Here is a 16,314-nt window from a genome sequence, read left to right as displayed (position 1 = left end):
CTATATATATGCACAGAGTGTATTTGGGCCCAATCAAAAAAAAAGGAACTAAATTGAATATTTTACTGTTACTTTATCACAACAAAGTTTATTGTGTACTTATCTACTGCAACGCTGAAACATTCTGTTTCATGGTTTCATTTGATGCCTGGTTGTTATTTCATTGGATATTCTATCAAAGAGCCATCATGGTTTAAAGGCCCAGTGTGTAAGAATTAGTGACATCTAGTGGTGAGACTGCAGATTAGAAGAAATGGATGACATCTCCACCCCCATCCCCTTCCCAAGACTATGAAAACATTATTTTAAAGCAATTACACACTAGACCCTTCCAAATGTTACACACTGGACCTTTTACAGGCAGACAAACTGTATACAGAAATGGACACACATCATGGTACCAGCCACTGTTTGTACGGTGACTGTTGAGAGATGCAACTGAGCAAACAGCTCGACTCCAAGATGGAGACAAAAAGAAAAGGTGCCAGTCACTCAATGAGGGAGAGAAGGAGGTGTTTTCCTCTGACAAACACAAAGAACATCAGGAAGCAGCTAATTTATTTTACTACTCTCTGGACACTTTGCACAGTTCATGTTCTTGCACTGACATTTATTACACATTGAGGCAGGATGTTGGGGTCAGTTTCATCTGATTAGCCCCTCCCCCAGGACCTGCACCACACAGTCACTGCTGACTGGCCATTCCATTTAGCACTTCGTCCACCAAATCAAAATTATATTCACACTCATCAGATTCCAGCCCATGATTGGGCAACAGATTAATCGAGACAACGCACCTTTTGTTAAACTAGCATTTTTCTCTGAAATATGATATATTTAACAAAAAAAAAAAAAGAACATTGACAATATTCTGTTAATAAGCTATGTGATCAGGCTGCCATGGAGGAGAAATCTTTCGTACCAGCCAGCACCCTGGGAGAGGCAATCTAATACAGGAGCTAATGTTGTTCAATGAGCGTTGCATCACAAGTATCACCCCCCCACCCACCCTGCGCTCCTTACAGTAGTTCCCAAGCCACATGATCTATGCAAAATAAAGGGCTCTTGCATTATAATTTCTGATTGGGTCATTCTTTCCTAGCAAAATATGAAAATCTATAGAAAAAAATCTTCATCGTTCAATAAAAGGTACAGATATCAAAAAAATGAAAATGCCGGCTCTCCAACAACTTTCAGTTTGGAGGCCAAATTCCAGCTTGAGGAAATTGCACTTGAGCAGCTGAATGGGTCACTGAGGGCGTTGCTGTGCCGTCAGCACAGCCGGTGGTCACTTCTTGCGAGCGTGCTTGTATTTGTCCACGTAGGCCTTCACCAGGTTGGCCACCTTGTTGGTGTTCACCTCACCGCTCTTGCTGTGACACACCTGAGGAGAAAAAAAATACAGCGAAGGGTCAAACAAACAAACAAACAAACAAGGGTGTAAAGTGACCACATGTGGGACATTATGAAAATATGAAATCCCAAGTGGACGTTAGAGTGATCAAGAAAGAAAATGGACGACATAAGAAAGAGTAAACATTTCAAAGTGATTGTTGCCTCTGCGTATACAACTTACTCACAATCTCCATCTCAATTTCGTCTTTTCAGCTCCACCTGATGGCAGTTACTGTCATTACATGCACAACGCTAAACAGGCAGATGGAGTGAGCAGTGGTGATGATCATTCTGACACATTTCTAGAAAATAACATGTCAAGACAATCATATTTTGATTGCATGATTATTGAGGGGGAAAAAAACTGCTTTACTGTTTTATGATTATAATGCACTGTCATTTGAAAGATTACATGTCATTATGGAGAGACTTAAGTGCAACGCTCCTTTTCCTGCTTTGCTGCTGTTGGTTTACATTATTATCTTGTTATTGTCTTGTTGGTGGACCATACTTATGTTTTGCCTGCAGTCTGCCAGTTACACCTGCAGAAACTGTGCTACTGTTGTTCATAGAAAAATGACTTAAGTTTTTATGCTTACACAATCATGATGTTTTTAACTATGGTTAATAGTGAAATTGGTTCATATATTCATCCATAAGAAAACTGCACACAAACGATAGCAAATGAATCCTTACTGTGACCCCATTTGGACATAACATTCAGTTAAACAGCAATATTTTTATTTAACACATTTTCAGACACAGCCCTGCAGGATGAGAAGGCGCAGGATATGTTTGAATTTCACGGGTGGAGCAAATGTAATTTTTGCAAGTGCTCACCTTCTCTACTGCCTTGCGCACAATCTCCTTGTACTCCTCCTTGGTGATTTCCTTCTTTTGGTAGTAAGGTTTAATGGCTGTCTTCACTTCATTTACAGCTCTCTCTTGAATCTGTTGTTTCTAGAACAGTGAGAGGATGTTAGATGTCTCGAGGATGAAAATAAGGACAGAAAAATACGCCATTACTTCAAAGTTACCTTTTCTTTTTTAGAGCTGTCGGGTTGAGCCTTGTGATGACCATACTGAGTTGTAGAGGATGGTAGCACTTGGCTGAGTGCCATCTGTCCCTGGGTCACTCCACCAGCTTTGGTAGGAGTGGGGAGCAGGGCAGGTTTGCCATAACCCACCATGGTGCCCACCATCTACGGAAAACCAGGATTTAAAAACACATTTGTGGAAAAGTACGTTTACATACAGCACTCGTGTATTTTAAAATGTTGAATGGACCTTATGCACTGAGCGTCACCTACTACTTGCGCTAAAATATAAGCCAGCTCCCGTAACTTCCGGTCAGTCATCAGTAATGGGAAACTTGGACTTTTTAAGGTAACGTTAGCGATATACTGTAGCTCCAACCCTTAATTTTTAAGTAGTTATTTCAGTAGTTAGCTCCAAGGGATTCAACATGGCATAAAATGAAACATTTTAAGGGGACAACAGCAGATCACTGGAGGATCCCTCTGTGTAAATACTCTTGGTAACACGTATCCGCATGTTTGGCTGACAGCTCACCGGAAATAGTTGGGCTGGCTGACTGAAAACCAGGAAGTGGCATATAGTCAATTCACCACAATTTACCATACCTGAGTCATGTGGGGATCAGGCTGGGCTGCTGCAGTCAGGCTGCCATGCTGCATGGGTGGAGGCGGTGGGGGAGGAGGTGGGAGGCCCTGAGCGCCGACAGCAGGCACCTGAAGCAGTGGCACAGCAGGGTGGAGATGCACAGGGACTGGAGGAGGCATTGCGTACGGTGCAGCAGGCTGCAGGCTGACAGGCAGGGCTCCTCGTGGGCCCTGCATGGGGTAGTGATGGTGAAGAACATTCAGCTGAGGAGGATGAGGAGGAACCACGTTCATCACAGGCACCGGAGCGTTACCTGGGACTGCCTGGGGAGGGGGCTCACTTTTAGGGGGATCTGCAAATGAAAGAAATGAACATTTAGGGCAGTGTTTGGCAGTAACAGTGCGTTACAGTAATGTTTGAAGTTTGACGGTTGATTCAGAGGACGGTGTATTTGTATAAGCACAGATATATTTCAATTCATCCATTCATTCATTAATAAAATGTGCACTTGAGAGAAGGTGTTCAAGCAGAACATGGAGATTCAAACAAGTAATGCAAGTAAAACAAGACCTTCAAAGGGTCTTTCACTTTTTGTGCATGGTCCCATTTGCAATATAGCATTACATTTATATTTTCTTCTAGTATCAAATATACCAGTTGGGTCTGAGGAAAGCGTGGATTCAAGTCGGGCTCTTTTTAAACATCCTCATTTTCTCAAACAGCAACAGTAGTGTTTCTGACAAGTAAGAATTTAACAGAAAGTTTTGACAGTAATAAGAGAAACTGAAGAGAATTCACCTGCTACTGCAGCTGGTTGCTCTTCCTCTACTCGGTTCCAGCCTCCCGGTCCACCTCTCTCCTTCTTGGAGTAATAGTCCTGAACGTCAGCAGGTAGTTTCCTCCTGACAGCCCAGCTGGATGCCGAGGACCATCCAGAGCGGTCGAGCATAGAGTCACTTGGATCTGACTCTTTCCTCCGGCCACCACCCCTGTTTTCATTGAAGCGACTGTATGCGTCATTCCCTGAATTGTTGCCTGTACCTGAGAAGTTGTTTCTGGGCTGCCAGCGGTTGTCTGAGGTCTCTTCCTGCTGGGAGTAAAAGCTCCTATTACTACCACGACCTGCACCTCTGCCACCCCGGCCACGTGACTCTCCCTTACTCCCACCACGGTTGTCTTCCCAGCGTGAGCCACCACTAAAGCCAAGGTCCCGGGTCTTGTTCTCAGCTTCACTAGTCTTTTCTGTGACCCAGTCAGGATTTTCTGACCAGCCCTGGCGATCTGGGGAACCTTCAGAAGGCACACCATTTTCAAAGCGGCCAGCGCCTCCGTGATACCTCCGTCCCTCACCACCAGACCCACTGCCCTGACCTGACCTCCACCCACCTCGACGCTCCCTCCTCTGCGGAGACTGCTCTCTGGATGTTGGATATTCAGGGCTGGGACCCCGTCTGTGAGACCTTGTTCTGGATCGAGACCTAGACCGAGATCGGGACCTGGATCTAGAGCGACTCCTTGATCGTCTTCTCCTCCTCTCACGACTACGCTCCCTCCTAGAATAGTCTTTCTCTCCATCACAGTCCCGGTCACGATCACGGCCCCGGTCTCTGTCTCGGTCTCGGTCTCTGCTGCGAGCTCGTGAAGAGCGGCTAGAGGGTGGGCTGTCATCTCGCTCTCTTGAGTGTGAGCGCCTGGATGGCTCTCGCGTAGAGTCTTTCTTAGGTGACCAAGTGGAAGTTGGGGAGTGGAAGCGGGAGCGTCGCTGCCTGCCATTCTTCCTCTCCTGGCTCTTTTCCCTCTCAGGTTGGCCCTTGTAGTTCTCGTCCTGGGTGACCTGGCTCTCTGAAGGAGGGGATCCTACAGCAGCTGAATCAGCATTCTCCTTCGACAATTCCAAAGTGGCACTGTCACCATGCTCACTTGTGGGTGAACTGCAGTCCATGGGGACAACGTTAGTGTCATCTGTAGATGGATGGTTTTCCATGCTTTCTACAGAACCATCAGCTACTGAAGGTTCCTCTGATTCGGCCCACTTTGTATCGCCGTCCTCAGCAGCTTTTGTTTCTGGGTCAGTTACACATTCCTCCAACTCACCAGCAGGAGGGGAGCCAGTCTGGACCAAGTTTTCGCATGATTTGGCTTCCACTTCTTGCAAAGATTCTTCATTATCTGCTTCATCTGACTCTGCACAAACGACCATGTCAACATCCGGATCTGTGTGCTCATCACAATGGGGAGACATCAGGTCTTCCAGCAGAGCATGTTCAGAATCAGGGGGTGATGGAGAGGCTCTTTTCTCAGAGTCCTTGTCTCCAGATGCAAAGGGACTGGCTGGCGGCTCCTCCTCTTCTTCGTCGTCGTCCTCCTCCTCCTCTATTTTGTCCTGACTGCTTTCAGAGCATGAATTAGGGCTATGAGCGGGCGAATCTGAGAGACAGGACGGGTCCTTGTCATCTTCTTCTGGCTTAATATCTTGTTCATTGGGTGGTTCCTGGGTCTCATCAGTGTCTTGTCCCATATCATTACTCAAAAGTCCTGAACTTTCTCCCATATCAGGACTGTTACAACGGTCCTGATCTGCAGTAAGGCTTCCTTCAGCATCAGATTGCTGCTGCTCGGATTCATTTGTGTCCTGCTCATTATCTATTTTTTCCTCCTCCATATTGTCACCTCCATCGTCCTCTTCCTCCTCTTCACTTGCTGCTGGGCTGCTAACAAGTTGGGAAGAGCGTTTTTTTCTTGTTTGGGCTTTCCGCTTGCCACTCGCCTTTCGGTTTATTACCTGTTTGCCCTTCCTCTTGGCTGGTGCTTGAGAAGTTTTAGTCGGCTTGGCGGACTGGTTGGTCGATGAATCAGAGTCTGATGAACTTGATTGAGGTGGTGATGGGTCAGATGCCGGAGTCTCTTCCAGAGTTTTGCTGTTGCGTCCAGATCTTCTGGTTGGTAAAGAATCAGCCTCTTTGGTGGAAGTTTTGGAGGTTGAGGCTCGGCTGCCTCTCTTCTCTCCCCCTTTGGGACATGTGATGGCACAGACGACACCCTCAAATACTGTGGGAGAAAAACTACATCAGTAATTGTATTTACAGACCCATCAATGATTTTCTCAGCACAGCCTGTCGTCTGTGTCTCCTTTAAGCCAGTCTATGGCACTATGCAAATATAGGGTATTGTAAATAGTTTGTGTGCACATGTGAAAACTTCAATTCATGATAGACATTTGCATAACAGACTAACTTCTTAACTAGCCAAATTTTTCTAACTCTCCAAATTAAAAGAATATGCACACGACTGACAGGCAGTTGAAGTGCATTTAACATTCAGCAAGCATCTTGTTATTTTTTGGTGATGGAAACTTTCACAGATTGTAGTAGACATGTTTTGAGGGTGTCTGTGCTCCACGAAAAATCATCTGTGAGGGAAGACACTTCACTCAGAATACATCCAAAAAAAATGTATTTGGGTTTACCAACTTTAGCAACTAATCATTAATTACACAAAAGATTTCCACCGTGTCTCAAAAAAAACAAAAAAACACTAAACCATGCACTTAAATGAAAAACCAAAGTTTTTCCAATGACATTCATTAAGACAATCTTACAATCTATTAGTAACACATTCAACTCCAAAGGTGTCAGATGTGACTCACCAAAATGCCCAGAGCCCAAGGGTGAGCTGGGGGTGAAGGAAGGTGGGCTGAGTCCAAAGGGAAACAAAGTTTGGCTGCAACTGGCTGGATAGAAATTCTGCCTACAAAACACAAAATGGTAACAAATAACCGTCAGATTTCCCATCAGTGACTTAATTAGACCTGACCTTGATTTTGTTCGAACAAAAAAAAAATTTTTGCTTGTAAGAATTAAAGATCATGACCCTTCATTATCTGATTGGGTGAACTTGGTTTTACTGCAATGATAATTGGCACGAGTCATGCACAAACACCACAGTCCAGAGGATGGAGAATCATGTTTTGTAGTGTCTACAGTATGAGATCAGATCAGACAGGAATCGAGGTCAGCCAGTGTAGTATTTATTTTGTGTTATGGGGTTTCTTAAATGCATCTCATAGCTGTTCCTCCTCAACATTATGTTCTAGAGATGCACAGAAAATTCAGCCACCAAAAAATTTCAGCTGAAAATGGCCAAAAAAGACATTTTTGGCCGAAAGACTTTTAACACCGAAACAGGATGTTGTGATGACACATGCAAAAACTGTGGCCAGCACGCACCTGTCCATTCCCGGTTAGAGTTTGTCCAAGACTAGTTTGGAACACCAATATAACAAGATGTGAGTAAACGGTGAAACAGCACCTATTAAATACTGGAAAGTCTCTGCACAAAAGCGAAACTTGGCTGCATTGCAGATTATCATTCACTTCACACCAGTGGTTCTTAATGGAGAAGATTCTCAATTCTCGCCCCTTTTGAGCAGCTAAATAAAGAGATTAGTTCATCTGATGCATTCTCTTAATTGCAGCACTAAAGCGTCTTCTACACAAAGAGGTTGAGACAGACCACGGAGTGAAAACAATGAAAAGTGCACTCTTATGAGTCTGTCAACACGTTTTAATAAGATCTACCAGGATCCCCTGCACTTCATCGCGACTGTACTCGAGCCTCGTCATGAAGATTATTATTTGGATGCTTGAGTTAAAGCAGCGTATAGAGAAATGATCCAGGCTACGTTGGATACGGAGAGCCCGCTAGGAGACGGCGAAGTGCACAGTGCAGGAGCGGTTCGCAGGGGAAAAAAAGGCTTGTCTGTCTACACCAGATGGGGGCATGCACCCTCGTTGTCTGATATGTTCGATGAGATATTAAGATATCATGCAAAAATTGATACCAGTATTACTGTGAATGATAAGACATGGTACTGCTATAGCCACAGCAGAAATTATTCGGATCAATGTTGCACACAAAAGAAAGAAATGCTCTGAACTTGGATTTCGAAACATCAATTTCAGTTTAGTCATCATGTTTAAAGAGTCCCCACAGCCTGTGAAAACAGCTGTTAAATGTATTCTGTGGTGCACGGGGGAGATGATGAGGCTTGCAAGTTGGGAAAATAAAGTCGTAATGGCAGTCAGGTGGGGTTTATTTATTACCTTGAGGTGCCATTAGCAGGGATGGCAGCAGAAGAGGACAGCCATGGACAGCCCTGCATCTGGGGTTTGCACTTGGCAAAATCAGTGTCATAAGGTATGTCCTCTGTCATCCAAACAGGCTCCGCACTGCAGGATAATAAAAACAATTTATTATTTTATGAAGCACCTACCAAATGTGCAGAGGACTATATGGACAATATTTAACAGTATGCTCAAACTGCAAGGAAAGATCTTTGGACGTAGTGTACCATGCAAACCAGCAGGTGGCCTTCTTAAAATATAATGATGTTTTTCCGCCACAGTACAGAGCAACATAGAAATAATATTTAAGTAGGTAGTACAATAATAGTTATTATAAATATGCAGGGATCAAAGTAATCCCAGTAGGCCAGTAACTATCCACACTAGTCATTAACCATTACAAACATAAAAGCTTAACATAGGAGTACAAAGAGCAAGAAGATGAAATTTATGATTTTGAAATAAAAACATTGAATCGTAAAAAGGGTAAAAATTAAAGCAAAAGCTGATATGGATTTCACACACTGGTGATGTATCATGTTTAACATATTTTGTTGCCAGCTTACAGCAGACTGTGACAAATTTAATAAATTCCTTCTAAAAAAAAAAAAAACAACAACCCAATTTTTGTCAAAGAGATGTAATTTTCTCTAAGGGTAAATGTTTATTTTTCCTTATGTGAAAGGAAATTACATGCTACACTTCTCCTCTACAGACCAGTAATCATAGATTCTCCTGATCTGTTGATTTCATTATAAACCAGACTATTATGACCATTTTACAACTAGCTTATAACCAACTTATAACAGTTACTTGTCACACTACAGGACATTAGTCGATTTTTTCAAGAAAACATTATCAATGTATTACTGTACATGTCATAATTTACTAGAATTTAAAAACTCATTGAAGGATGTATGCCTTACATGTCCTGTGTTGATGTGGTTGTTATTGAGACACAGGGAGACGATGACCAAGCACAGCACTCTGTCCCTCTCACCTGAAGAGGAATCAGAAACTGATGAGATTTAGCATTATATTAAAGCTAATACCAAACAATGGGCACATTAGAGAATTAACCTTTTTTCTGCTCAAAGAGGAGGGGTCCTCATCATTACCTGCAACGTACATTTACATAACATTAGACCTCGCTGAGGAAATGGAGTGGGTCACAGATTTCTTAAGGTTAAATGGGTTTGTAACTTACATTTCCTCACAAGTCCTTTTGTTTTGGCATCTGCTGTCCTCTCAGATTTTTGCCATCTTAATCTTCTGGCAGATTTGTTTCTAAAAAAAGACAATAAAATTATAATTGTTCTGGGATTGCTTTTGCAAAACATGATTTCATACTCAAACTCAAGTACTTTTCCCTGATAGTGACTGATCAAATAGTTTCATAACATTTCTTCACTTTCTGTAAGCCCTTATGATCCTTTAATTACAAAACATTTCAACACTCACTTGAGACAGACTTTTTGTTCAGGATTTCTACAGCAACAATTGTCAGCTTCAGGTTGAGTTGTTTGCTTCGTCACAGGAACCTTAAAACAGCAATGACAAAAGCAATGTGCATTTTATGGTAAAAACATGTGTATGTGAGAGCTCAAAGATATATCACAACATTTGCTAAACTTATTGTAAAATTTCTTTGAAATGTTTTGGATTACAAAACTAGACCAGCAGTTAATAGGGCTGTCATCTTTTAAGCCAAAACTGGGATATCGATTCGAACGTTTGGGAAAGTTCAAATTAAAACCATAAAAATCTATTCAAGTTTAAAATATACAGCCTACAAACACACAGACTCTGTGAAGCTGTAAGTCCAGCTTGACCTATATCCTTGCTCACTTTGCTCAACAGACGTAGACAAAAGAGATCAATCTAAAACAATACGACAAGCTCCAAAGCAGACAATTAAAGCACTAAAGCATCTGAAAGTGGTTGTGTTGAGGTATTTCTGGTTCAGCACTATAGTTCGTATGGTACTGAACAAATCTGTTAGCTTAGAGCTTAGTTAAAAGGTAACGGGGTCGACAGACACTTCGAAAAAACTGACAACCCTAACAGCTAATGACCTGCTTTGTTTGTTTTTTTGAGGATGTCATGGCTGCATTTCAAAGAGAAAACAAAACGCTGGTATAATAAAGACTCACCTGCACACAGCGGAGATTCCCATCCCATCTGTAAACATGAGAGAAAGGTCTTCTGTCTACTGGACAGGAAGGAGCCATCTGTAACTTCAAAATAAGAGATACCAATTACTTAAAGCACTTTGGAGTTAAATTTGTGGTTTCGATCTGAGTAGAAGTAAATTCATGGGTATGTATTCATGTGAGCATAACTTTGACAGATGAAGATTTATTCATGTCATTATTAGAAGCACATGGTCATAGTCTAATAAACAGTGAAAGAAACAAAGTCTCTGCCATTTCATTAGTCCAAACACACACCACTGTACTTCACATGCATAGCAGCACTGAGAGTTACCTCTGCCCATGTGAGAAGGCATCTGAGGCAGAAGACGTGGCAGCAGCTGTCAGGCATGGCAAGCTCGCCTCCAGCCAGGATGCCCAAACAGATCGGACACTTCTCCGCCTCCTCAGTATCTGCCCCATCTGACGGGCCCTGACCACCTAAAAAAATACAGAAGACGTGATATTGTATTTACAAAACAAATATTAAGAAATATTTTCTAATAAGATCAATTGAATTTAGAAATCATGGATCATAAAAATGGATAACTACTTTCAGGTCCAGTCATGTCTGGCCCTGGGCTGTCCCGATCACCACTACAACAGAGAAAAGAAGGAGGAGATTAGGAACAAGTTGAACGAGAAACTATAACTGCAGCATGATACATATTTAGGACTGTCATCTTTTATTTGAAATTAAACATTTTATTTCAATATGTGTACATTCGAGCTGTTATTTTCTGTTTGAACTGGCTATCTGTCCAACGTGTACCCCACCTATCGCACTATGTTAGCTGAGATTGGCACAGCACCCCCTGCGACCCCCATGTGTACAGGTCTCTGTTGTGTACAAAGGCAGCCGCAGAGATGCAAGCCTACATGAGGGAGGCTTTGTGGAGTTCTGGCTCAGAATAAAATCTTGTGAGAAAAGTTCCTCCTGCATTTACTAAGTACAATTGCACACTATGGTTTGTGCTATGGTTGTGGACATATACATATACATATGTATTTATATATATTTTAGTAGGGATGAGACTTTTTCCGACAATCGAGTTAAAATGTCGGGGGGGAGGGGCGTCTGGGATTTTCAGTGTACTTGTGAATTACATTTTGTCTTTCAAGATATTATATTGCCTATTCAAATCATCATAACGTGCGCTACACAAATGAATATGGCATCTCACCCAGTCAAGTCCTGCATTCTGGTGGACACTTAACGAGCACAGGTTCAAAAACCTGAGCCGTCTGGCAAAAGCCTACCTATGCATCCCTGCCACATCCGTGCCAATAGTGACTACACTGCGCACTAGCCTTCTTCCCAAACACGTGGACATGCCGTGTTTGGGTCAAAAAGTAGGTGAAATTCAATTCAATTAAATTTTATTTGTATAGCGCCATAACATACATTATCTCAAGGCACTGTACATAGACAACATCAAGGAGAGCAGAGAAACCCAACAGTTCACACAATGAGTAAGCACTAGGCATCAGTGGAGAGAAAAAAAAATCCCTCTTAACAGGAAGAAATCTGACAGAACCAGGCTCAGAAATGGTAAGATAATTTCACCTATTAGAGATGAGTGGATAGCTTGAAAAAAAAAAAGAATATTTGGATGAATTGCTGGCGGGTCACGGTTGAAATAAACAAAGAAATTAATAAATAGGGTTAACAAAAAATGTGGGTTAACATATTGACTAGATCTGAAATCTGACATTATTTTTCATCAGGCAGAAATAAGTTGACCTAGACGATCTGCGCATCTGTAGAATATTTTCCACCCTCCGCATTGCTGGTGCTGTTAAAAAAAAAAAGGCTGACACATCGTCAAAAATTCAACACGTGGACCTCGACAATCGACTCTCAAAATGCTGTGTCGTTCCCATCCCTAGATTCTACACAGCTTTAGACTTTTACTGTCATTGATTTTCAAAATCAGGCCCCTGCACCGGGTGACCTGAAACTGAAACAGAATCTCTTAACAGCAGTACTAACAATGCACTGACCGTTTCTGAATGAATTTATGAACACACTCAGGAATAAGCCGACTATTGACTCTACACTATAAACCCATGTCTTAGTGTACACTCCAGGCTCCTCAGATATATGTTATAAAATACCTTGGGCAATGACACATGAACTATGAGTGGGGCAGTGGTAAATGTGGTAAATTGTAAATGTCTCTGTCTCTAGGTACTTGACTAAACAAATACATGTTTGCACATTGCACATGCTTGCCCTTGCAATTCAAAAATGCACCTCAACAAGCATTGGCAAAGTGGTTACACTGTATTCAGGTGTAGGCACACTTATCATGACAAATAGTAAATCTAGTTAAGCTTGTTCATTTTACAGTCTTTAATTATTTTGCCCCAGGGTACATTTAATTCTGGGTTTCAGAGTGCATCCCTACACTAAGAAACAATAAGCTCTGCTATTCCGTTAAAAATTCAAGATAGAAATGGACACTGTGACAGGAGAGTTAAGGGTGTGTTATCTTCCTTAGCTTCCTGCAAATGGCACCTGCAGTAAGCAGAAAAAATGGTTGTTGGGTGGAACTGATTAACTGATAAATGCTAACATGCATAGTTCTGCAAAACCCAGATTTCAGTGCCACATGCACACACAGCAGATAATACTTTCTGCCTCACAAAAGCAGCTGAATCACTTTGTGCCAATGTGTCTCAAACAGCCAAAGTACTGAGTGTGCATAAGCTGTGAGCAACTTGAACGTATCTGGGTATCTACAGTATGAGGCACACTTGCAAAGCCAGTCAGGATTTTTTTTCAACTTGCACAGCAGCCTCTTTACATATACGTGTGATAACTGGCATTAAACGTATATTTAATTGTGGCAGGATATGCAAAGATGAGGAGGAAATGATAGTGGTATCACCTGTTAACAAAGATGCAAATCCAACTACCCAACAATAAGTGCATCTTCGTCAAGGTAATACCATGTGTTTCCTTCATTTGAACAATTTCACCTTTAATGACCTTTATTCAGTCTAAAGTGACTGTACACTTCAATAGGAATCATGTTAAAATTTTGGATGAATAAATATTGATGCCCTACATCTGCTAACATTCAATATACCGTCTCTTTTTATTGCATAAACTACATTGTAGGTCCTCTCCAACATTTAGTCGCAGTGTGAGTCACAGCTACAGTAGTATACAGTAAGTACATTTTCATTATTTTTACATCACAACCTTGGCTGATGTGCAAAGGCTGACAAAACAAGCAACAAAGATACCATATGAACAGTTCAGTAACTGTGACTGGTCAACGGCATTAAGAATGTTTGTGAAGAACGTATATAACCACATTTCCCTTCTGAGTAACACTTAAAAAATCATAACAAATCAACATGACTTGCTTTGTTACAGTGAAGGACTGATCATAAAAAGCAACTGAGCTAGTCACATAATTCAGTAATGGAGGAAGGTAATATACTAATGAACTGAATGTGTTTATTGATGGGGTAAGTGTGTGCTTACCCCATCATTGTCACTCCTCACAGAGTGAAAAAATATTGCATAACATATGCAACTGTATCTTTTCTACTATTAACCTATAAATTAAACAATAAAAATCTATGTGACATTCAATTGTCACACGACTCCCATTAACATGTTTGTCAGTAATATCATGGCTTCCAAATCATATTGAAAATGTAGATGTAAAAAAACAATTACAAAATCCCCAATGTGAGACTTGTAAGACCAGAGGTGTTCCAATGCACACATCAATTTTGTAAATAATACATAATATATTATATAGCTCATATAAGTGCACACGTGTGACGGACAGCAGGCGCAGGTAATAACTCTGCCAAATCTTGAATCTCAAGGCTTCAAAACAGGAGTTCAGATTCCTTTTCCACCTTGTTTAAATTATCTTTATCCTTACTAAATTTTATTGTAAAAGCACAGCAGTGCATTTGGGCACAACCCTAAATATGAATGAGACGGGAATTTAAAAATGTCAGCATCACTTACTGTCAAACTAAGGTGTCTCAGCAAATGGTATGTAAATAAGATAAAAACATAAGAATGAATGAATGGCCACAAAATCAAACCATGGCCATCACATGATAATGTAGCTGATGATATAATATTTGAGTATGGTATCTGATAGATGCATCTGTGATAATCTAAATTCAAATTACAGCTTCTTGTCATTTTGTGTTGCTGCTGTGCTGTTGTGAATAAGATTATAACTATGTCAAAATGTATTACATTTAAAGCATAAAGAAGTTGTGCAGAAAAGCATGTTCTAACACATAAAAAGATAAATTGGTGCATAAATATTGTTGGAGTAATGTTCAGTGTTGCAGTCTGAATCTTTCTTGTGATGCAGCACATTCTACAAGTGAAAGAGAAACAGTTTTCCATTTAAAACTAATTTTACTGAACCAACAATAGCTGACAACGTTGGGGATCGGGTAAGACCTGAGTGTTCTGATTAGTTGTGATTTTAGGATTCTTTAATCCAGACTGCACACTCATCATTCACCTTCACTGTCATAGTTGAAGTAACATAAGTCTTGCACGCCATCAGGCCTCTGCAGCGAGCAAACAATGAGCAGATTGGTCCTTTGCCCGAGACTTCCTCCCATGACTGATTTGGTGGTTTAGTCCACTTTAATTGTTTTGAAATTTGTCCAAGTGAAATCTACACAACAGACTCAAATCACAGCCACTGCAAAGGGAGAGAGACCAACGGGTCTCATTTCAAAACACTTAAAATAAACCAAGTCAACACAAGCCATCAGTCTCTAGCCTTGTGCTCAATCTGTCATCTCACTCAGTTATTCGATGGACTTTAGCTATCCATTTAACACTACCGGATAACTTGTTATTTTGAAATCATCAACTGAGCTCTGGCCTAACGGTGGATTACGAGCATTGTGTTAACTTATATCAGATAGCGTGACTGTTGTTAGTAAATAGCAGCTGAGTTCGTGTGTATCGATAGTTGTTTGGGGCAGATACGGCCTGGTTCCTGAGGGCAGAATATTAGCACCAACTTGGCCAACCAGTGCCAACACGACGGTGACAACATGGTTGTTGTTGCTTTACCAGACAGCTACTGCTAGCTAAAAACACCGCAACCTAAGCGCTAGCTGGTTGTAGTTAGCACGGAAGCAAACACGGCTAAATAGCGTCTAATATTAGCAGCGGCGATTACACTGAAGGTCATGAGTTAGCTGGTTGGCTAAGCGAATTTAGCTGAAAGCTAGCTGCCTTGAACAACAGCACCTGCCTACGTCGCTTTTAGCTTGCTAGCTATTAGCTCCTGTTAGCCAGCAGCGACAATTGTTACTCACCTTTTAGTGCAACTGCGGCTGGTCTGCACCTTTTAAATTATGTTTTAACCGTCCAAATCCCTGCTATGAAAATGTTGACGACTCGCACTATCTGGGAAGTGTTTCTGGCTAAAAACGCAGTGGAGCTTTCAGAAAGTCTCAGCCACATGTCTCACAGTCCGGCAGAGAGTCCGTGCAGCTGGCGACACCAACATGCGCCGCCGGGTATTGCAGAGCGGATTTGTCCATCTGATGATAATAAAAACAACAAACAGCTGAAGTTATCTGCACACATTTGGAATCTTTTTTATCTGTAAATTCAATTTATATTTTTAAACTTAAATATGTTACTATGTAAATTATAGGTGGACAAATGAATTTTGTGATTAATTTTGTTGGTAAAATTTTAAAACATTTTTAAAATACTTTGCACTGGCCACTTATTATTTATAACCTCCATAAATGCTGTTCAGTTTCATAGACAATTTATAGTAAATTATCTTTTATTTAAAATATGCACTGAACATGCAATGCAGATACAAAATGCAGATTGAGACTATAAGTATTGTAAAATAAAAGTTTATGTTTTGTGTATGTTGGTTAATGAAAAAAAGTTAAATGGCCAAACATATCAGTCAAAATATAAATGAATACACATATAAATAGAAAAC

General features: G+C 41.2%; 1 protein-coding gene across 1 annotated transcript; it reads right to left on the bottom strand.

Annotated features, from left to right (window-relative positions):
* Positions 1-541: 541 nt before the first annotated feature.
* Positions 542-15,850, bottom strand: scaf11 (SR-related CTD-associated factor 11). The gene is made up of 15 exons (XM_044021949.1): positions 15,665-15,850; positions 10,887-10,930; positions 10,629-10,774; positions 10,295-10,378; positions 9,603-9,682; positions 9,349-9,428; positions 9,222-9,259; positions 9,068-9,141; positions 8,121-8,246; positions 6,665-6,765; positions 3,817-6,066; positions 3,039-3,370; positions 2,433-2,597; positions 2,236-2,355; positions 542-1,384 (listed from the first exon to the last, which is right to left on the bottom strand). Exons 2-15 carry the CDS (start codon positions 10,900-10,902, stop codon positions 1,289-1,291), a joined length of 3,708 nt encoding a protein of 1,235 aa, XP_043877884.1. The 5' UTR covers positions 10,903-10,930; positions 15,665-15,850; the 3' UTR covers positions 542-1,288.
* Between the last annotated feature and the right edge of the window lie 464 nt (positions 15,851-16,314).

This window comes from Solea senegalensis, linkage group LG3 (assembly GCF_019176455.1).
Source record: "Solea senegalensis isolate Sse05_10M linkage group LG3, IFAPA_SoseM_1, whole genome shotgun sequence".
Taxonomy (NCBI): Eukaryota; Metazoa; Chordata; class Actinopteri; order Pleuronectiformes; family Soleidae; genus Solea; species Solea senegalensis.
This window is presented reverse-complemented; position numbering and strand designations above follow the sequence as displayed.

What these genes read in the sequence shown, in the direction of transcription:
- scaf11 (XM_044021949.1), bottom strand. An exon ending in AAAAGGACTTGTGAGGAAAT is followed by an intron (nt 9,260 to 9,348) that starts GTAAGTTACAAA and finishes TGTACGTTGCAG; the next exon opens with GTAATGATGAGGACCCCTCC. An exon ending in CTTGGGCTCTGGGCATTTTG is followed by an intron (nt 6,067 to 6,664) that starts GTGAGTCACATC and finishes TTTCTCCCACAG; the next exon opens with TATTTGAGGGTGTCGTCTGT.